At 44.8% G+C, this 23,250-nt stretch overlaps 1 protein-coding gene across 1 annotated transcript in view; it reads left to right on the plus strand.

Annotated features, from left to right (window-relative positions):
• The window catches only part of LOC124620060 (KH domain-containing, RNA-binding, signal transduction-associated protein 3-like), a 537,488-nt gene that overhangs the window by 416,599 nt on the left and 97,639 nt on the right, over window positions 1–23,250 (plus strand). Inside the window, exon 3 of the mRNA XM_047146728.1 lies at window positions 16,174–16,290. Within this exon, the coding sequence (XP_047002684.1) occupies window positions 16,174–16,290 (117 nt within the window). The remainder of the gene's footprint in view (window positions 1–16,173; window positions 16,291–23,250) is intronic.

A 23,250-nucleotide genomic window follows, 5' to 3' on the forward strand; every position in this document is an offset into this window, starting at 1 on the left:
CAGGACAAACAGGACTCACTGTGCAATAACGGCGCATCGAACACAGCGACACACACACCTCCTCTGCAAACAAATGTGCAGCAGTGGCTGAAAATCGTTTCACTGGCCATTACATGGATTAAGGAAATTGAAGATGCTGGCCACAGCCCTATCCTGTTGGGACTCATTGGGTCAGGAAGCTGTGGAAGTACAGTTAGCAGATAAACAGTTATAACAACGCTTTTGTTGCTGTCTGTCTTCTCTGTACCGAGCATTTACTCCACAGTGTTGTGTCAATTAGTTCTAATTTCGACGGCACACCTTCAATATGTCCGTGCGGCTTATCAGCCGAAATATTAGAAGGCGACAGTCGTATGCTGTTTTGGATGCACACTGCGAAAATTGCTGGAATAACTATACTACCTTATCCAAAGTATTGCGGACACCCATATGTAATGCGGAATTAACAGTTGGGCACCCCAGACCAGAATTACAAAATGGCTCTAAGCTATATAGGACTTAACATCTGAGGTCATCGGTCCCCTAGAACTTACAACTACTTAAACCTAACTAACCTAAGGACATCACACACATCCATGCCCTACACAGGATTCGAACCTGTGACCGTAGCAGCAGCGCGGTTCCGGACTGAAGCGCCTAGAACCGCTCGGTTAAAGCGGCCGGCAGCAGAATTACAGACCACTAGTCAGTCAAGGTTGGATATGACGTATTATCGGAGCAAAGTCAGAAGAGGAAGGCGGTGGCGGTGGGGGGGGGGGGGGGATGAATGTCATGCCCAGGCAGAGAAAGCGTCTTCACGTTGTGCCACGCTCTTGCGGCGTCATGCTACCTACACGTGATTTTTCTGCCACGGTCCTGACTGTCTGTTCAAAAAGTAGTGCGTAAGGGCTTGTTCGCCAGCGTATTTTACGGGAACAAACATCCTGTGCTGAGATGACGATTCTAATCGGCACACGGGTCACCGTAATTGATATCCGAAAACTAAAGACAAAAGTTTAAGTAGAAAAAATATAAAATTAACAACAAAAATTTGCAATACCGTCTGAACTGATTAGGCGACCTGCATAGTAAGCTCATTTCTTGATCGCTCTATAGTTTGGATACCAGTATTCGCTGCGCCCGTTTTAAAACATTTATTTCTTAACGTTCCTATAGCTTTCAGGTGCTTAATTACTTGAATGGTTTTTATCGATTAATTATTCCGTCATTTTGGCACTTTGTAGGAGATTCCTCAACCCTGCTCAGTCGTTTTCTGGTCGTTATTTCTAAGCATATTATGGGCGTTGGGAGGGAACTCTCAAGGGATTGCATTTTCCCGCCAAGGCCAGCTGCTGCACGACGCATTCCGTCGCCGTCAGGCGCTATGAGCAGACCTGCTTCCGCGAGACAACCGCCATTCGGAAAGCGGTCACGTGCCAAGCTGCTCTTTGCGCGCTTTGGTGTGCCCTCGCTCGGCCGCCATCGCTAATCCGCTTACTGGCCCCGGGGCTCGCTGCGGGACTTGTGTGATTTAATAATCTGGCCGAGCGCGCCAATCGATGCGTGTGCTGTGGCTCCCTCTGGGCCGTCGAGACAGCATTCCATGTCGGGGGAAGATGCTTCCCACGGACACGGAAACTGCTGCGCCTAATCTTACAAATGCTGCTGGTATTTATTCGTTGGTGTCGGGAATTGACAATGAAAATGTTGTAAAATAAAATCCCAAATTCAGTAAATGCAGCGTAACACCATCTGACTTCCAACATAATAAATGGCCTTAATACTCGCAGACGGGAGAAAAGATTATCTATACTGAAGCGCCAAAGAAACTGTTACAGACAGGAATATTTAAGTACAGATATATTTAAAAATGCAAAATTCGGCGTTACGGTCGGCAACGTCTATATAAGACAACAAGGTCCGGCGCAGTTGTTAGATCTGTTACTGCTGCTACAATTGGAGTTTATCAAGAGTTAAGTAATTTTGAACGTGGTGTTATAGTCTGTGCTGGAGCAATAGTCTCCGAGGTAACGATGATGCGGGAATTTTCCCGTACGACCACTTCAAGAGTGTACCGTGAGAATATCAGAAATCCGGTAATAAAACACTAAATCTCCGACGTCGCTGCGGCCGGAAAGGGATCCTGCAAGAACGGGACCAAGAACGACTGAAGAAAATCATCCAACGTGACAGAAGTGCAACCCTTCCGCAAATTGCTGCAGACCATCAGCAAGTGCCAGTGTGCAAACCATTCAACGAAACATCATCGATATGGGCTTGCGGAGACGAAGGCCCGCTCCTTATTCTTGATGACTGCATGACATAAAGCTTTACGCCTCGCCTATGCCCGTCAACACCGACATTGGACTGTTAACTGGAAAAATGTTGCTTCGTCGGACGAGTCTCGTTTCAAATTTTATCGAGCGGATGGACGTGTACGGGTATGGAGACAACCTCTTGAATCTATGGACCCTGCATATCAGCAGGGGACTGTTCACTCTGGCGGAGACTCTGTAAAGGTGTGGGGCGCGTGCAGTTTGAATGATATGGGACCCCTGATACGTCTACATCCGACTCTAATAGGTGACACGTACGCAAGCATCCTGTCTGATCACCTGCATCTCTTCATGTCCGTTGTGCATTCCGACGGACTTGGGCAATTCCAGCAGGAAAATGCGACACCCCACATGTCCAGAATTGCTACAGAGTGTCTACAGGAACACACTTCTGAGTTTAAACACTTCCGCTGGCCACCAGAGTCCCCAGGAATGAACATTATTGAGTATATCTGGGATGCTTTGCAACGTGCTGTTCACAAGAGATCTCCACCCCTCTTACGGATTTATGGACAACCCTGCCGGACTCTTGGTGTCAGTTCCTTCCAACACGTCGTCTTGGGCACATCTGGGTGCTCGCGGGGGGCCTACACGATATTAGGCATGTGTACCAGTTTATTTGGCTCTTCATTGTATAATAAACATTTATTTCAAATTACCACAAAACAAAAGTTGCTAGAGATCCTTCATGTACATCGAATCGCAACATCTCACTTATTTCATCATGGCATCAGTACTTCGTGTTTGCTCAGCACTGCGACGTTCAGTTTCACAATCGGTTTAGACACCTCCGCATGTTCCAATTTGGACATAATAATTACCATGTGATATCTCTCTAGCTTTTCGAAGTTCTCTGGTTGTTACACCTTTCCGTTTTGCGACATCATCCCAAAACCAAGGTCGATGTTTTCTGTCACAATACATCATATTCCATCATTAGCATTGGTAGAGTTCCTCCAGGCTGACGCATCTTTCTCGGAGGCACGAGAGTACAGTCAAGGGATGACACGCTAAAGGAACTTGAATGTACACCTCATGCGGTGTTTGTGATGCGAATCTTCTGCTTGATGTCCTCGCAGCGGAATTAAATTGCGGGAGTGCAGTACGTATTTGTATTTGAAAGTTATAATTAATTATCTGTTTTATATTAAATGCGCACATCTGCGTTTTTCCATTATTAGGATTAAAGTCATCGTTTTAGTAGGAATTGGCTAGTGCTTAAATGACACGAATGATGTTGTTTCCTGTGTCATTAAAAGATTTTCGTTACACGGCACCTACATCAGTATGATTTGCTTATTTTAATGCTCTGGTTTTGAGATTTATACGAGGGCAGTTCAATAAGTAATGCAACACATTTTTTTTCCTGAAACAGGGGTTGTTTTATTCAGGATTGAAATACACCAGGTTATTCCCCAATCTTTTAGCTACGCAACACTATTTTTCAACGTAATCTCCATTCAATGCTACGGCCTTACGCCACCTTGAAATGAGGGCCTGTATGCCTGCACGGTACCATTCCACTGGTCGATGTCGGAGCCAACGTCGTACTGCATCAATAACTTCATCATCATCCGCGTAGTGCCTCCCACGGATTGCGTCCTTCATTGGGCCAAACATGTGGAAATCCGACGGTGCGAGATCGGGGCTGTAGGGTGCATGAGGAAGAACAGTCCACTGAAGTTTTGTGAGCTCCTCTCGGGTGCGAAGACTTGTGTGAGGTCTTGCGTTGTCATGAAGAAGGAGAAGTTCGTTCAGATTTTTGTGCCTACGAACACGCTGAAGTCGTTTCTTCAATTTCTGAAGAGTAGCACAATACACTTCAGAGTTGATCGTTTGACCATGGGGAAGGACATCGAACAGAATAACCCCTTCAGCGTCCCAGAAGACTGTAACCATGACTTTATCGGCTGAGGGTATGGCTTTAAACTTTTTGTTGGTAGGGGAGTGGGTGTGGCGCCACTCCATTGATTGCCGTTTTGTTTCAGGTTCGAAGTGATGAACCCATGTTTCATCGCCTGTAACAATCTTTGTCAAGCAATTGTCACCCTCAGCCACATGACGAGCAAGCAATTCCGTACAGATGGGTCTCCTTTGCTCTTTATGGTGTTCGGTTAGACAACGAGGGACCCAGCGGGAACAAACCTTTGAATATCCCAACTGGTGAACAATTGTGACAGCACTACCAAGAGAGATGTCTAGTTGAGCACTGAGTTGTTTGATGGTGATCCGTCGATCATCTCGAACGAGTGTGTTCGCACGCTCCGCCATTGCAGGAGTCACACCTGTGCACGGTCGGCTCGCACGCAGGAGATCAGACAGTCTTGCTTGACCTTGCGGCGATGATGACACGCGCTTTGCCCAACGACTCACCGTGCTTTTGTCCACTGCCAGATCACCGTAGACATTCTGCAAGCGCCTATGAATATCTGAGATGCCCTGGTTTTCCGCCAAAAGAACCTCGATCACTGCCCGTTGTTTGCAACGCACGTCCGTTACAGACGCCATTTTAACAGCTCCGTACAGCGCTGCCACTTGTCGGAAGTCAATGAAACTATACGAGACGAAGCGGGAATGTTTGAAAATATTCCACAAGAAATTTCCGGTTTTTTCAGCCAAAATTGGCCGAGAAAAAAAAGTGTTGCATTACTTATTGAACTGCCATCGTAGTTACTCGTCAGTATAGATGTTATATAACAGGGGTGGAAAGCAATACCATTCCTTGAGTTAGTTCGTTTTTCTGTATTCTACAACGGGTTTTTGTATGCTGCAAAATGACAAGAAACGTCTATCAAGTAACGGACTTGATGAACTTAATCGATAATTCGTTACAATTAGATACGACATGTTGAGATACTTTGAAAAACAAAAATTATAACGATAGAAATAAATCTTTTATGGTTGTATTTTGTTAATCTCTGACATGAATACCGTAGAGAAAGACATTTAAATCAGCACAGTTGTAATTAGGTTTCAGCCACAATGTTGCCAACATGTAACCGAATCTTCGAATGAGGTGACCGAGCGTGGTGGTGCAGTGGTTAGCACATTGGACTCACATTCGGGAGGACGACGGTTCAATCCCGCGTCCGGCCATCCTGATTTTGTCTTCCGTGATTTCCCTAAATCGCTCCAGGCAAATGCCGGGATGGTTCCTTTGAAAGGGCACGGCCGATTTCCTTCCCCGTCCTTCCCTAATCCGATGAGACCGATGACCTCGCTGTTTGGTCTCTTCCCCCAAACTACCCAACCTTTCGGATGGAGGGAATGACAGTCAGTTCCACAAGAAAGTGGACGCCGTTATCTGTATGAAATGAAAAACACTATTATAAATATGTGTTTACACGAAAATACTTGATATTACTAATTGCACAATTACCTAATAGTTAATCCAATCGCCGCCATTATCGATTCCAGCTTGACACCTTAGCCCTCTCTCCGGTAAGTCGTCCACGTTTCTAGCGACTAAATATCGTTTGATCCACTTCGCAACGAATGTCTTTCACTTTCTAAGAATTTTAGCAGCAGCTCCATATGATAGCTTTGGTTCCTTTGGGTAGTTTAGAAGGAACACTGCCTCGTGGCGCTTCACATTTAAGGGGCGTTCAAAAAGAAGCGAGCGGGACGCATAATTACAAAAACCAGTACCTTTATGTGAGAAGAACTGATCCTGGCTGCTGAAACACTTGTCTCACTGTGACACGAGGCGGTGAATGGCTGTCTCGTAAAGTTCCCGGGGCTGCGATGTTAACCAGTTCCGCACGTACAGCTGGACGTCGTCGTCCGAGGTGAATCGTTCGCCCCCCCCCCCCCCCCCCGACCCTTTTTAAGGGGACCAAAAATGGCCCACTTCTGATGCTGATGCACTTACTGCAGCACGGAACAGTGAATGCCCAGCATTACTCGCAATGCTTGACCACCCTTCGCCAAGCGATCAAATCAAAACGACCAGGCAGTCTCACCCGTGGGGTCATCTGCTCCACGACAATGCAAAACCTCATACGGCCAACACAATCATGGCACCTCTGCAGAAATTCAAATGGGAGGTTCTCGACCACTCCATGCAGTCCGGACCTCTCTCCCTGTGATTGCCACATTTTTGGTCCTCTTAAAAAGGCTCTGAGGGGCAAACGATTCACCTCGGACGAAGACGTCCAGCTGTACGTGCAGAATTAGTTAACATCGCAGCCCCGAGAATCTTATGAGACAGCCATTCACCGTCTTGTGTCACAGTGGGACAAGTGTCTCAACAGCCATGGTCAGTACTTCTAACATACAGGCACTGATTTCTGTAATTACGCCTCCGGCTCGTTTCTTTTTGAACGCCGCTTATATTTTGCACTCATTTAGAATTGCAACTGACAAAACAGAACATAACATTCAACTCTCACACTTCTTATCTATACACTGCGCAAAATTGCATTGATTACAGATTCGAGACCACTACCAGAGACGTCGCTGCGGACATCACATTTAAAATTATGGTTACACTTTCTTGTAGAACTGACTGCATATATGTTTAACGGCCATATGTCTTAACTCCCACTCACCTCGCAGTGTTCAAACCACGTTCGCTTTTCCCCCTCGTAGTACTGGACTGCAACGATGCTGGAACGTACCTGCAATGTTCAAATAAGTAGTTAGGGGAATTGGGGGGGGGGGGGGGGGCTGTTGCTTCACTACCGAGTGATGTCACACGAGCCTGGTAGAACTTCGATTATTATTAATATTCGTGCACTTTTTACAGCGCTGTACTGCCCACACTCTAAACATGTTATTCTTGTGGTCATATTCATATCCATTCGTTGCAATCCAACAAGACGATGTTCGTGGGAATGATGTAGTTAATCCAATTCTCGCGTGGTGCGACGCGGGAGATGCGGGGGAACATCAAATCGTTTTTTTTTTTTTTCGCGTTTTGACTCAGTTCTCTCATTTCACAAACTACTGCTGCATTCGCGTTTTGCGCACGAATGATTGAATGCTGATGCGCACGAACGACTGCACGTCGAGGATTATACTTGTGTCACGATGTTTACAACACTTTTGCGGGCCCAAGATTTCCGCGGTTCCGTCGTGTTAGATAGCCAGCCTCTCACTACTGATCACTTGGCGCCAAACAGATGCGAAATCAATAGCGCCACCTCACTACCAATAGCAGCGATGCTAGTGAATATGAAGCTTACAAAAACCTAGGGTTCGTTTCACTGTGCTAACCTACCTGTGAATATACGAACAGACATTCATGCCATGTATAGATATCGATTAATAATACCTAAATTAGACCTTAATTTCATGCAAAAGATGGTGTGAGAAATAAAGTTTCACGAAAGGTTAAAAAGAATGTTAAGTTTGAGCATCGTTTGTCGTCGACATCGAGATCCTTAGAGACTGATGACTAGGTCATTGGCAGTAGAATAGGGTACGGAAGCGAAAATGGTGGCTTTAACGAGCCAGCGCTATCTCAAGTGATACAGAAAAATGGTGAGTATGGTTGAAAGGGGATTCGGAACATGCTCCTTTGGAGTTCGAATTCAGTGCGTAATCACTGCCTCACTATCATCGGTGATGGGTTAAACTATCTTCCTGAGTGGAAAGATAGAATTTGCTTTTTGCAGGAAACGTTGAAACATCTGACCCGTCCGAACACACAGCACATACACATATTTTCACTGTACATCTACAGTATCCTTTTTATTGCAAGCTCACAGAAACTGTCTTGGGTACTTACAGGTATTGAAGTTTTACACTGCATACTCTCAGCTCCTGAGTGAAAGATTCACTAGAAAGGAGAGCATTTTTTGCCAAGATTTTTAATCATCTCGTAAGCGTGCCGACGGCAAGTTAGAATGTTACACTGTTGCGATTCTTTTGGAAAAAATCTGGAATCCTCAGAGAATTATATTTTACCTAGAAAAATTGGGTAATCTCAGGGAATTTCAGGAAGACACAAAATCACAAGAATTCAGCGTTTTTAATGTGCCATTGAAATTGAGTATTATTGAGTTTTATAAACAACAAATTTTAAAATACTCAGTATTTCGAAGTGTGTTAAGTACATGAATATTATTCCATATAAATTGCCGTGCCGGATTAGCCGAGCGGTCTAAGGCGCTGCAGTCATGGACTGTGCGGCTGGTCCCAGCGGAGGTTCGAGTCCTCCCGCGGGCATGGGTGTGTATGTTTGTCCTTAGGATAATTTAGGTTACGTAGTGTGTAAGCTTAGGGACTGATGACCTTAGCAGTTAAGTCCCATAAGATTTCACACACAGACATATAAATTATCGATGTTTAAAAACTGCAGTTAAACTACTGATTATGGCTGGTACACAGCTCAGCTCAGAGGAAAGAACAGTAATTATTGTGGTATGCGCTGCCCCATCGCTGCTCACCATTAATTTCCAACATGGGCTTCATGAGACCATCTTCCTCCTCACACCTGAAATTCTCAGGGAGGTTTTTTTTTCCCCCTCCAAGTGTGACTTCTTCTTCTTCTTCTTCTTCTTCTTCTCCTCACCGATCACAGGCCGTGTAGACCACGCGTTACATCAATGATATGCTTCCACTGCCTTCTATATCTCGCAGTCTCTCTCCACCCTGTGGAAAGTCCTAATGCTGCGATGTCCTTCTCTATGTCATCTTTCCACCTTGTACGAGGTCGGCCCAATGGTCTTGTTGCCTGGAGGGTTCCTTCAAATGCTTTCTTGATGATTCTGTTATTTTCCATTCTAGCCACATGTCCTGTCCATTACAGTCTCCTACTTTTTAATTTCTGTATGATAGTGGGTTGCTTCATTAACTAATAAATTTCATTGTTCTTTCGAACTCTCCATACGCCATTCCCCAACACAGGTCCCCAGATTTTTCTATCGGAAACATTCAGTTTTTCTCTTTCATTCTTCGTAAATGACCAGCTTTCTGGACCATATAGTAAGTACTATGGGGCACACTATAGTGTTGTATATTTTCATCTTTTTGGTGCCTGCCGGCCGATGTGGCCGAGCGGTTCTGGGCGCTACAGTCTTGAACCGTGCGACCGCTACGGTCGCAGGTTCGAATCCTGCCTCAGGCATGGATGTGTGTGATGTCCTTAGGTTAGTTAGGTTTAAGTAGTTCTAAGTTCTAGGGGACTGATGACCACAGATGTTAAGTCCCATGGTGCTCAGAGCCATTTTTTTTGGTGCCTGACAAAGCTTTACTTTTTAGTGGGTTGCTTAGTCAGTACAGACATCTTGACCGTGGGCTGTTTTTTCGTTTATATCCATTGTTATAATATTTTTACTGTTGAAACGTGATCAAAGGTATTTAAACTGAAGAACTCTTCTGAATTTAGAATGTTGGTCAATTTCAAAGTAAGGATTTGGACTAGCCACCCTGATTACTCTTGCTTCCTTCCTTCCCTCCTCAAGAGTTATAAAAGGCATTTGTGTCTGGGACATTATTTCTGTTACCTTCGTTACAGATACTTTTAGAAAATCTTACTCCATTCAATTACGGTTTAGTAAGTCACAACAACACGAATCTTTTGTCATTAATGTGTTCCACGCACTGAAATTCGTCATCCTATACATTTCGGGGTATGCGATGCTGTTACATGTCAGATTGAGAATTCGTGCCGAGGATACGGGCATTTCTTTCTTGTGGCTCATGTTTTTATGAGCGTTGCAGTCGTAAACAACAAGGAATTCAATTTCCGCGGCGTTCTTGGGGTTAAATGTTGGTCGTTTGGGCAAATGTTACTGCTCTCCTGCGTCGCAGTCCCGCGGCCTGGCGTCCACAGTCGTAAAATCTCCGGCGGATTATACTACGTGACGTTCAGACGTAATGTCTTAATCGTTGTTATAAGTCGTAAAAATACTCCGTCGTCTCCGTGTTCCACAGGTCTTACATCCGCCACTTTCCTCTGCTGGTCACGGGTTGGGGGTGCACTTTTGTGCAATCTCCGCGAAACATCGCTTTGCCTGCTGGCTGTTTTTCACGGTTCTGTCGAGCTCCTTACCCTGCGCAGTCTGACAGCGGTTGCGGAAAGCAAATATACGTTTTCGTTTCCAGTGAGTCGGCTGGACTCTATTCCTGGTTAATGTTCTGGCGTGCTGACGACAATATGGTAGCGAATGACGACATTTTGTAGTAAAAGTTGATTGTTGTAGACTAGTGGGCCATAGTGTAGCACACGGTGATAACAAGGAAATTACATTCAAATCCTATCGTAATCATTTGTGCAGACTACGTATTTCAATCTTTTCTATGATTTTTTATTGTTTTATATCCACACGACGTATTTATTATTTACTGGTCTATAAGTGGAGGTATAATGTGTTTCTGTGATACTCTGTGTCACTTACAGTAGAAATGAATTAACCAGTTGCGTATATGTTTAATGTTGAAACAGTTGTGTAGTTAAGCACGTCAAATTAAAATGTTAACTGCAACTCCTATGAGTAATTATTTAATGTCTTATTTAATTCCGTCAATTCCGTGAATAGAAATAATAGTAAATATAATACTCCATCACGTCATTGTAACATAGGTTAATACGCACCTTTGGAGACTTGTAGTACTGTAACAACCATGTTAGGTTAATATGCAGTTAGGAGTCAAGTAGTACTATAACAAACACGTTAAATTTTCAAAATGTAAGTGCAAATGTGGAAGTTTTTCATCAGTGTAGAAGACGAAAGTTGCATCATCAAGTCCGCAGCTCGTGGTCGTGCGGTAGCGTTCTCGCTTCCCGCGCCCGGGTTCCCGGGTTCGATTCCCGGCGGGGTCAGGGATTTTCTCTGCCTCGTGATGACTGGTGTTGTGTGATGTCCTTAGGTTAGATAAGTTTAAGTAGTTCTAAGTTCTAGGGAACTGATGACCATAGATGTTAAATCCCATAGTGCTCAGAGCCATTTTGCATGATCAAACGTACGTAATATGTTACTAGACTTCCTCTCATTCCTCAAACATTGTTTCGTTAACCCCTCTGGAAGTATAGTTTATCTCGTAAAACGTAACAACTGCGTCGTTCTGTGACTATTAGGCGAAAAACGGAAGCAGATGTTAGCCCAGTATATCCATACAGTTCTTCAAAATGGAGTTGTAGCTGCGAAATGTGCTGGACAAAATAAAAATAAAATTTTTGATTGGCGACGAAATATTGTTAATTAATAATCCATGATCTAGTCGTTTCCAATTCGTTACTGTGATTTGAGGGACTATTCACCGGCAGCACAACTATTCTGGAATATCCGGAGTTTTCTCATAGCCATAGTGATAAGAGGCAGAAGGATAGATTATATATTTAGAGCTCATTCGTCATATGGGGAAATTATGCCTGAAAGTGCAGTAAAAGAATAATTGACTTTTCTCTTGTATTAAAACGGCAACAAAATCATTAAGTTTTTTCTGAGTCCAAGGTGGTTCATTCGTCAGCGTTTAACGCAGTTTCAGATACTGGGATCAGTATTTAATCATGATCATGTGCACAGTGACTTTGCCGCGTGTTAAAACTACATTAATTACCAACGGTGAAAAGGATTTTCATGTTGGCGTTTTATTTTAGGACTGCAAACGATGTGGCATGTGGCATAGTTCGTCAGACACTTGGTTAATATTGAAGGGGGAAGGAGTGGAGCGATTAAAAATTCCGTCAGTACGTCATCCAGATTTACATTTATTTCTTTGGTGACATTGGTTTTCAGGGAAATAGGCCGTGGTCCAAAGCATATTTTCTGCCTGTCTCTCCTATATAACAGTAGACAGCCTCAGAAGCAGTGGAGATGTCTGTAGGTGATTCCCCTACGTAAGCTTCTTTTTAACAGCCAATCAATGTGCACACTACTTTCTCAGGCAGGCAAAACCGGCAAACTATTTACCTAAAACAGTCGATTCGTGACGTTATTTAACCATGACCTAAGATGTTACGGAACTATACAGTAGTGTAGAAGCATAGGTGCTGTTACTTCTATTTAGCAATAAGCTCCATAGCTCCTTCCATTTCATTTTGGCGTGTTCAGCTTGCTGTGCAAGTGCAGTGTACAATCATTCGCTTTTAAAAGCAGTTCACACTAGCTACATGTATCTCCATTTCCTCTGGGGATGCTTTCCCCAGAAGGAGAGGAAACGCCAGCACAGAAACATGCATTAAACTTCGACCTAATTCTCAGAAGACAGGTGTGACTAAGGCTGTAAATACTGGCCTTGAAAGTCTACGTTATATCATTTACGTTTATTGTTTTCCGAAAATAATTTAAAGTGAATACCGGAATGGTTCCTTCAGCAAGACTACGGCCTTCTCGCTCCCCAGTCTATTCAGCATATATATTCCGCTGATAATTCTATAGCATATGACGGAGGGTACCCTGCACGAACGTTATACATTATTCTAGTCCAGCCTTAGCTTGTAATCTTCCCCTAATGACACCTACTTCAACGATGCGTCAAACTCGCAAGTTCTATGTTTGTTTTAAGCAAATGCAAAGTTTTATTTGCGATAGTCGGTCGCCATTATTTTGGGCTCGCAGCTCCGCCGGCTGTACCCGTATTCGAAAACTTGATAACAAAAAAGTATTACTAGACATTTTTTAGAAAAACCGGTAAATGGTGTAGAGCATCGCGACATGTTAAAAAACATCGCGTTTGTCTAGGTAGAGGTATTGCGTGCTACTATCATATTACCATCAGAGGAATACGGAGATACGCGCCATTCATGCACGGAGGGGGAAAGTGTTGCTTGAAACACCCACCACCAAACACCAAGAGGTGTGTTCATCCTCTGATAAGTTAATTACGCCATTTCGTTCCTATGGAATTCCTATTGTCAAGTTTCTTAAAGGTGCATTGGTAGCGAAACGGGCAATTAATGCGTGTGTTACGAATTTTCATCCACTTTCTTATCCGTAGACCCATTGCAACAGTTTCAAACACGATTTAATAATAATTTTTACGTTTGGTAGCACCTTACCTTTGTACATACTCAACACAGCTCCCAAGAGTTTGTTTCTCTTGATGACCAAAGTAAGGGTTTATTCCACCTGCTGTTCCCTTCTTGAGCGGTTGAATTTGCTGTGTGGATTCCGCTTCTATAAACAGCGGGGAAACCTCGTGTGTATAATAGCTGCCCAAGTATTCTACAGAACTGATTTTTCTGATATGCATGCAAAAAAAAAAAGAGGCTACACACTCGAGGATAAGCAATAGCGTGGTAGGAGTATATGATAACAAATTTAGATCGAATCCAGTACGCCTTTTACAGTATTCGCACCAGTACGCAGTGTAACGCCCTATGGCGGCAACACAGGTGTGTATTATGGCATTCGAACGATCGTAAAGGTGCCGAATGGCATCCTGCGATAGGTTGTCTCAAGCACCTTGCGCATTTTCTTGCAATTCGGCAGTGGTTCTCGCAAAGCCCTGGAGAAAGAGTTAAGTTCCCGATGAGGCGCTTCTTACATCTAGCCGGGCGTTCTACGTATTTCATATTACAAATGATACGTTAAACGTATTATATAGAACATCAATTACTACATTTAGAAATTACAGTAGAGCAGATAAAAAGTTCACAGTCTCTCAAGATAAATGCAAATAGTAAATGCAGATTACGGGAAGTAAGGTTTTAACTGTGTGTGCTGGGAGCAATGGGCGTCAGAGAAAAATTCCGAAGTGGGAGGGAAAGAGGAAGGTGATAACAGGCAGTTAATGAAGATGGAAAATAAAGACGCGTGAGTCGTATGGAAAGGAAGATGTGTAGCTGGAAGAAGAATGAAGAACTGCCTTTGCTGTCGCTTAGTATTCAGAACTCTCTGCACATGCGAGAGAGAAGCTCCAGAAAGAGGCAGCAAGGTGCCTAAAAGGCATTTCTTGTTAGCAAGATAGACCAACAGATATGTTGAATGAGCCTTTTAAGTGCGAAGCGTTATCGCGCCAGAGAGTGGCTGCTACTCCGCCTACAGCGCGCAAGCAAAATCAAGACAAGGTCGTCCACCAGTTGATGCGAATGAATGCCGCTTCTTTCTCCTACATACCGAGGCAAAGAGATTGATAGGGACGACACGTGACGTTTTCAATTTGTCCGTTACAATTACTTGTTATCATAGTAAGGGATAAAAATGTAGATTATTGCTGTAAATGGTAGTGACAGAACTAGCATAAAATTTTTCTTACTAATGGTAAGAAATATCTACTGCATTTAATGGATATGAGACTAGATTGTGAGAAACTGGACAGTAAACTGGACAGTAATCGGTTGTGTTCGAATGAGTGAATTAGTGTAATGGTGCACAAGCAAAAGAAAGCTGATAAAAGACGACAGTTTTGAGGTTGAATGCGTAGGTGCATTGATAATTTTAACACGCACACACACACACACACACACACACACACACAACAGTACCACAGCACCAGATACTTTCCAATTACAGCGAATGTAATTAAAAAAATTATGGATTCATATGGAATGGGGTACACAAAATTATATGAATCAGTTCATATTTGGTGGTATTGCTCTCTATATTTGTAGAAACAGATCGTTTTAATATTTCATATAAATATCTATGTCACAAAATTAATTCTGCTCGCCGCAGAAAAGTATGACTCCTTTGATCTGCTCACTAGCTTTACTACAGTGTCTTTCGAGAAAAAATAGTTAAATCCTGCTGTGTGAGTTTTACTATAGCGTCGTATGAGGAATACATGCCATGTATGACACTTTTTCCCTGTATTCCTTATGTATCTACTTGCTACTGTTAGTTTTTAATGTGTACAGGTAAATTAAATTAAGTCATTTTCATGAATAAATCCAATAGGGCAATAAATCATCTCACGATGTGGACAATGAATTTTATAAAATTGTTCGTTTACATAAATGCATTGTCAAAAGCTTTCTCTAAGTCTACAAATGCTAGAAATGTAGGTTTGCCTTTCCTTAATCTAGTTTCTAAGATATTAGCATGCGATAATTTTTTGACAGCAAATATAGTAAAGCTCCCCATCGATGGTTCGAGTCGTCCTTCGGACATGGGTGTGTATGTTGTCCGTAGCGTAAGTTAAAGTTTGATTAAGTAGCGTGTAAGCCTAGCGACCGATGACCTCAGCAGTTTGGTCCCGTAGGAACTTACTACAAATTTCCAAATAGAAAACCGTGACTAACATACAGTATTATTCTACTGTAGCTGAGGACGTTTCATGTTCGTATACTCGTTTCCTATGGCGTGAGATGAATACTGGCTCTGCGTTCACTTAGTGGCATACGACAAATATTCCACATTCAACTCCTCTTACATTACGTCTAGTTTAGTTTGTTTGGCTAGTCTAGTGTAAGGGCTGATGCGCTTCATGTGTCCCTGAATGGAAGTAAAGTAACGGAAGTTATTCGTTAATCCCTGTGGACAGGAGTTAAATTTTATCAATTGAGAGAATGTCCGGAAATCTGAAGAACGTGCCTCATATTATGAAGTATGTTGCACTCAACGCGATCGATTAATGTTAAAGAATGTAGCTTTTAAGTAGCTCTCATAACTGAGAGTTTCTGCATACAGCCGACCGTGGTGGCAGAGCGGTTCTAGGCGCTTCAGTGTGGAACCACGCGACCGCTACGGTCGCAGGTTCGAATCCTGCCTCGGGCATGGCTGTGTGTGATGTCCTTAGGTTAGTTAGGTTTAAGTAGTTCTAGTGGTCAGAGCCATTTGAATCATTTTCTGCATACAACCCGTTGTTTGATGTGAGACATGTGAAAAAAGAAATGTAATTTTTTATCTCATGCTATTTATTTATTTAACAAGTGTCTTCACCATAAGAGCTGTAAAAATAATGAAAACGTTAATGGTGTGTTATATGCCGTTTGGTGTTTAATAGCTACTTCATTGTTCTTTTGCAGTTCAACTTCGTTGGAAAACTTTTAGGACCAAAGGGCAACTCTATGAAGAGACTACAAGAAGATACGATGACGAAAATGGCGGTTCTTGGGCGAGGCTCCATGAAAGACAAGCAAAAAGTAAGTTCACCTCTACAGATTGGATTATCGTACATAAATTTCTTTTCTGGTTTTGTATTTTGTCGTGTTCGTCTGATGATTACTTATTTGCTGATGCTATAAATCGTGCCCGACGGTTTAATCTGTTGGAAACGACCCTTAGGTATACGCACCATCCAATCCAGTATCTGTCTTTTTTAGGTGAAATTTTATCTCGAACACATACGAGAAACGAGAAGAGATTTCATAAAACCCACTCAAGACGTATGTACTGGGCAGTAGTAACCGGTTGCCAAATGTCAGAAGCGCGGTCCTGGTTGTGATGGATTGCCAGTGCTTTTTGATTTCGTTTCTTTCAAGTGACGGCAGAATTGTTGAGCATGGTGACTAGTGCGTGATCAACGTGAGTGTTTTAGATGGTTATTTGGGTCGATACCAGTTTAGAATGTGGCAATAGATGGTAATTTGTCTTCCCCCAGCGAGATACACAAAATAATTCGTGGACCGCCTTTGTTTGAAATAATGATTTCCTAGTTGTGCGTATCAGTAATGTCGGATATTCCGCTTAGACCTTACGAAATGTATGGCTTGTGCCATCGTCATGGCTTTAATATCTGTTCGTAAATTGTCATTTCTGCACAAATAATACACTTCACATTTCTTGCGGAGCATTAAAGCTTTCAATTCCCCCCCCCCCCCCCCCCCTCTCTCTCTCTCTCTCTCTCTCTCTCTCTCTCTCTCTCTCTCTCTCTCTCTCTCTCTCTGGCTTTTGTGAACAGCAGTACATGTTCTGCAATTTCTAACGACCTCTATACCCGTAATTGAAGCATAGATTTCAGAAACCTAAGTACTAATGGACCGTGCGTGCCGCCAATTGCACCGAGTTCGTGCTTGAGAAGGAAGCAGCAGTAGAAATGCGGGCACGCTGCCGAGTGCAGGGAAGGGACTCTGTTAAGAAAACTACCTGGCTCCACAGCCGTTGCATTTCGCCAGTGCGTTTAAAGTTAAAACAGGGAAGCGGCGGCGACGCGCTGAATGCTAAAAGGGAGCGTGGCGGCAACTTGCTAGCAGAGCAGCAGGCATCCAGAGCCGCGCCAAGTTACCTTGGCGGGGCAATTCTTGGCGGCCAGTTAGCATCCTCAACTTCAGCTCAACGGGGCTGCGAGAACAAGCCGCGTCTGAGCGTGTATGTGGACAGTGCCAAGGTTGCGGCTGGGTGGAAGGAGGCTAAGGAAATGCTAATTTTCTTGCTAAAGAAATATTACAAAATATTCCACCTATTTTGAAGTTTTTCCCTTCATTTATCACAGAATTTTCTGGAGTCATTCAGTCAACAGAACATGCAGTACTTGACAGACTGTTTCTAAGCACAAGCTATGTACTCCGACAAACAGTTATTTGAGTTTCGCAGGGCAACTCGGAACTAGGAAGTTCTATCTTCTTAGTGTGTTACCAACAAAAGAGAACGGGTTTTCGTTTTGTGTTTCGTGCGAAACATATATAACTATTAAGGAGATTGCTTAAATATTTCGTGTACGAAATTGAAGTTATTGCAGTGTAAATACTTTGCTGCTGCAAACACACATGTGATTCAACTATGGCGTTGCAGCTAATTATGTTCTATACAGTATTGTTTGTAAGTAAATAATGGCAGTTTGTGACTTACCTACGTTCTTTGTCGGAAGTGACCCGACTTGCGCAGATTAAGGAACGAGGAGCCGATAGGAGAAGGAAAAGCTAAAAGTGCGCGAACATTAACTCTTTTGAAAGTCTCTTCGGGTTTGCTGCCGGAGTATTCGAGTATCGTCCCTGAGTGCAATATATCGTTGCCGCCAGTGTTCTAAGGGCGGCAACAGCGTTGTCCTATACATGGCTACCAGTTGGATCGCCGAAATATCGAATCGAGTTTATTTTAGGATCGCGCAGCAAATCCGAAGAGACTTTAAAGACTTATTACGCCGGGAAAGCCTACGATGTCACAGTATCTGTGTTGGCAACAGGTTTTCTGGCGCTGGAAATACTGTTGACAGAACATCTCCCCCCTGCAGGTCCAGGGATTAGAATAGGTCCGAGGTATTCCTGCCGGTCAAGAGGCGACTAAATGGAGTCCACTCGTTTCGGCCTTTATGTGATGGTCCCCTGCAGGGCTTGACCTCTATTTCTCAAAATTTTCCCGAAGAGCGAGCCAATTGGGGAAGGGCGCCTTACATGGTGCATAGTGCCTACCATGCGCTGAGAGCTCTCACATCCTTAGTCGACGTGGATCTGCACTTCCGCCCATTCCCCAACTGTCGGGCATGGCCACCCTCCTGGGAGCGTTTTCCTCCATCCTTTGTGCAGTATCACTTTCTGCGCTGTCGACGATAATGGATAGTTCGTTTGTGGCTGATAACTAGCACGGTAGCCAGTCCATTGTGGTGGGGGCACCATGTACCCTGTTGGTTATAGCCCCCTGACCACACAGGGATCGCTCTGCTGATGCCTGCGCCTTTAACTCCCCACGTATGCCAAGGAGTAGATGCTCGTCACCCTGGCGGCATCGGCACTCGCAGCATTGGCCATCCTGCCAGGTGGCCTTTGCTGCGGCTGGCTGGCGCCCAGGGGAAGGGCCCCTGGTCGGAGTGGGTGGCTTCAGGGTGGATGACACGCCATGAAGCGTAGTATGTCATCTCTTACTGATGATCAAACACCAGCAGTCACTAAGCGGTCAAGGTCGCCAGGCGAATGATGGCAGCATAGCTTATTCACCACTGTACCTCGTATGTACGAAAGTTGATGGGAATCTATTTTGTCAATGAAACCTCAGTTTTTTGTGCAGCATTTAGAGGACAAGTTTGGGTAGGTGGAGGGCTTGTCCAAAATGCGGTCAGGATCGGTCTTGATCAAAACAGCATCGTCTGCCAAGTCACAGGATCTATTCGCCTGTGACAAGCTGGGGGATGTTTCTGTTTCCATCACGCCCCATAAGAGCTTAAATATGGTCCAGGGTATTATATTCCACAGGGACCTTCTTTTGCAGTCTGACGATGAGCTGCCCGTCAATTTATAACGGCGAGTTGTCCATTTCGTCCGGCGCGTCCACCAGGCTCTGAGGGATAATGATGTTGCCACCGGTGCCTTCATCTTAGCCTTCGAGGGTGACACATTACCCGTGGTTTAAGTGCTGGAAGTTCGGCTGTATGCCTTCCCACTGTACTTCCAGTGTCACCTGACTGGATTGTGGACGTCCTTCACATCTCAATACTCCCTGTGCCCCACCTCCATCTGTGTCAGCTGTGGAGAGCACCATTTGCCTTGCTCGCCGGACTGCAGGATTCTCGAGAAAGAAAGAAAGAAAGAAAGAAAAACAAATTAATACAAGACCCTGGATTGACTGACCTAAACTGAGACTAAGAAAAAATACGAGAGGCTACATTCTGTGCATATGACTTCAACCTACACCGCCGCTACGACAACGGTTCTACCATCTTCCCTTCTGCTGCGTACAGTTGGCTCCCGGATCCGTCAGACTCCACCTACCCCCTTGACGGTGCGGGCACTGGCTCCATGTCAGGGCGGCTTCCGCCATGGTCGCTCTACCACTGATAATCTTGTGCCCCTCGAGTCTGTCATCCGAACAGCCTTTTCCAGACGCCAACATTTGGCTGCCGTCTTTTTTAAGCATACGACACGACCTGGCGACATCATATTCTTGCCACGTTGTGTGTGTGTTGTCTCTGGGTCCCGCTCCCGATTTTTATCCAAAACTTCCTGTCGCTCTGTACTTTCCGTGTCCAAGTCTGTGCCTCCCATAGTTCCCTCCGTATTCAGGAGAATTTCGTTTCCGCGGGCCACCGTATTAAGTTTCTATTTTTAGTGGCTATTAACGGTCTAGCAGCATCTGAAGGGTCGCCGGTCTCACCTTCTCTGTATGCGGATGACTTCTGGATTTCGTACTGCTCCTCCAGTACTGGTGTTGTTAGGCGGCGCCTACAGGGGCCATTCACAAGGCGCAGTCATGGGCTCTATCCCACGGCTTCCAGTTTTCAGCCGCGAAGTCGTGTGTCATGCATTTCTGTCGACGTCGCACCTTTCATCCAGAACCAGAACTTTGCCTTAATGACGATCCACTCACTGTAGTGGAGACCTGTCGATTCTTAGGACTGGTATCGACGCCCGATTGACTTGGCTACCTCACCTTCGTCAGCTTAAACGGGAGTGCTGGCAGCACCTCAATACCCTCCGCTGCCTGAGCAACATCAAGTGGGGTGCAGATCGCTCTACACTGCTGCAGCTCTACAGAGCTCTTGTTCAGTCCCTCCTGGACTATGGGAGTCTGGTTTACGGTTCGGCGGCGCTCTCAGCGTTGCGTTAACTCGACCCAGTGCACCATTGTGGCGTTCGCCTAGCGACGTGAGCCCTTAAAACGAGTCCGGTGACCAGTGTCCTGGTGGAGGCCAGAGTCCCTCGCCAGTTATGTTGCACACGTTTGTAGTTCTTCCGCGCATCCGACTTACCGTGTCCTTTTCCCAACCACGGCGGTTCATCTTCCGAATCGGCGGCCCAGGTCAGGGCTTATGATTGCGGTCCGCGTCCCTTCTGGCTGAACTGGAGTCCTTCCTGTTACCACCTCTCGTCGAGGTCCAGTCACGTACACCTCCATCGTCTACACCTAGGCCGCAGATTCTGCTGGACCTTTCGCATGGCCCTAAGGACTCCGTTAACCCTGCAGCTCTCCGCTATCACTTCCTCTCGATTCTCCACATGTACTGGGGCCTTGAAGTTGTTTACACCGACGGCACGATGGCTGACGGACACGTAGTTTTTGCATATGTTCATGGAGGACATATTGAACAGCATTCCTTGCCTGATGGCTGCAGTGTTTTCACTGCTGAGCTGGCGGCCATATCTCGTGCTCTTGAGCGCGTCCGCTCAGGCCCTGACGAGTCATTTCTCCTGTGTACGGACTCCCTGAGCAGCCTACAAGCTGTCGACCACTGCTACCCTCGGCATCCTTTGGTTGCGTCCATTCAGGATCCATCTATGCCCAAGAACGGTCCCGTCGTTCAGCGGTGTTTGTGTGGACCCCAGGACACGTCGGAATCCGAGTTAACTAATTTGCCGACAGGCTGGCCAAATAGGCTACGCGGAAACCGCTTCTGGAGATGAGCATCTCCAAAACTGACCTGCGTTCTGTCTTACGCCGCAGGGTTTTTCGGCTTTGGGAAACGGAATGACATAACAGTACGCAGAACAGACTGCGTGTCATTAAGCAGACTACAAATGTGTGGAAGCCTTCTATGCGGTCCTCTCGCAGGGAATCAGTGTCTGCCGGCTCTGCATTGGCCATACGTGGCTAACGCATGGTTCGCTCCTCCGTCGCGAGGACTCACCTCGGTGTCGCTTTGGCTCAGAAATGACAGTCGTGCACCTGTTGCTCGAATGGCCAGTTTTAGCTGCTCTGCGGTGTCCTTTTAACTTCCCCAGCACCCTACCTTGGGTGTTGGGCGAAAATGCCTCAAGAGCAGCTTTAGTTTTACGTTTTATTCGTGAGGTGGGTTTTATCATCTAGCGCATGTACTTTGTCCCTCTATGTCCTGCACCCTAGTGTTTTAAGAGTGGAGGTTTTAATGTGTTGCAGAGTGGCGGCTGGCTTCTCCTGTTTATTCTCATGGTCAGCCAGCCATGGTAATCTGCTGCCTTGTTTTGAACTCTTCTACATATTTTTTTGCGTGTCTCTGTAGTTTTCTTGTCCGATTTTGTCCATTTTAGCGTTTGTTGCCCTTGTCGTTTTCTCCTTTCTTCCAGCCATGTTTTGTATGTATGCTTTACACTCTTTACGAAGAGAGCGTTCGACTGGCGCACCTACGCACTGTGTATCCGTCTTCGGGAATAGTGTGTGTACCCACTATACGCTTTGTGTCACAGAAACAACTTAACCAGTCGTTTTCCTGACGTGATGTATTATACAGGAAGATGGTGATGTATTTATTTTCTTTAATAGAAGTACGGTTAATACGTTCCGAACTCTTACGAATAAAATAAAGGGACTAGTTACCCAATGTTAAATGGGTTACAATTTTTATTCTCACTCTTCTTATCACCAGCGGCCATATTGTGGTTAAACTATGGCCTAGAACACGTTTCGGACTGTACGGTGAATTTTTATTGACTACTGTTTCACTGAATGTGAGACAAGTTACCAGCGACAGCTCTTCCGCCTCATCTGCAAAATACGCGTGTTTGTTAAGTAATTCGTCGGCGATAAGACAGCGCTATGTAGCAGTTTACACTTTCCTGCGGATGAACAGCGGTCTGTATAAACAGTACGGGAACGAATTTTCTGAAACCACTCGATAGTCCCTTGTCGAAGAGTACATTCCTTCAGACGAGTTCGAGAATGTCTATTGTGTCCGGTTTAACACTGTTTTGAAGTTCTGATTATTATTATTGTATGCAAACATATTGCTTATGGTGCATACACTGATGAGCCAAAACGTTATGACGAACTGCTTAGGAGCTTGTTCGTCCATCTTTGAAACGAAATACACCACTTATTCTGCGTATCAGGGATCCGAAAGTTTGTTGGTAGGTTTATGGAGGTATGTGGCATTAGATGTCTACGAACAGGTAATGTAATTGGCATAAATAATGGGCCATTGATTTGTGTACATGGTGATTGCGCCCGATAGCGACCCAAATGAATTCCATAGTATTTACATCAGGCGAATTTGTTCGCCGAGACATCAATGTGAGTTCACTATAATGGTTCTCAAACCACTGTAGCACGGTTTTGGCTCGGAGACACTGACAGTTATACTCCTGAAAGATGACATCGCCGTCAGTGAAGACACCAAGCATGAAGGGATGCAGGTGGTTCGTGACTGTCAGCATGTCTTCGATTACTACCACAGATCCCATGCAAGCGCAGGAGAACGTCCCCCCATAGCATAATACTGCTCCCAACAGCCTGCTTTCGTGGTGCACTGCACGTTTTGAACC

The sequence above is a fragment of the Schistocerca americana genome, chromosome 6 (genome assembly GCF_021461395.2).
Source record: "Schistocerca americana isolate TAMUIC-IGC-003095 chromosome 6, iqSchAmer2.1, whole genome shotgun sequence".
In the NCBI taxonomy this organism is placed as follows: Eukaryota; Metazoa; Arthropoda; class Insecta; order Orthoptera; family Acrididae; genus Schistocerca; species Schistocerca americana.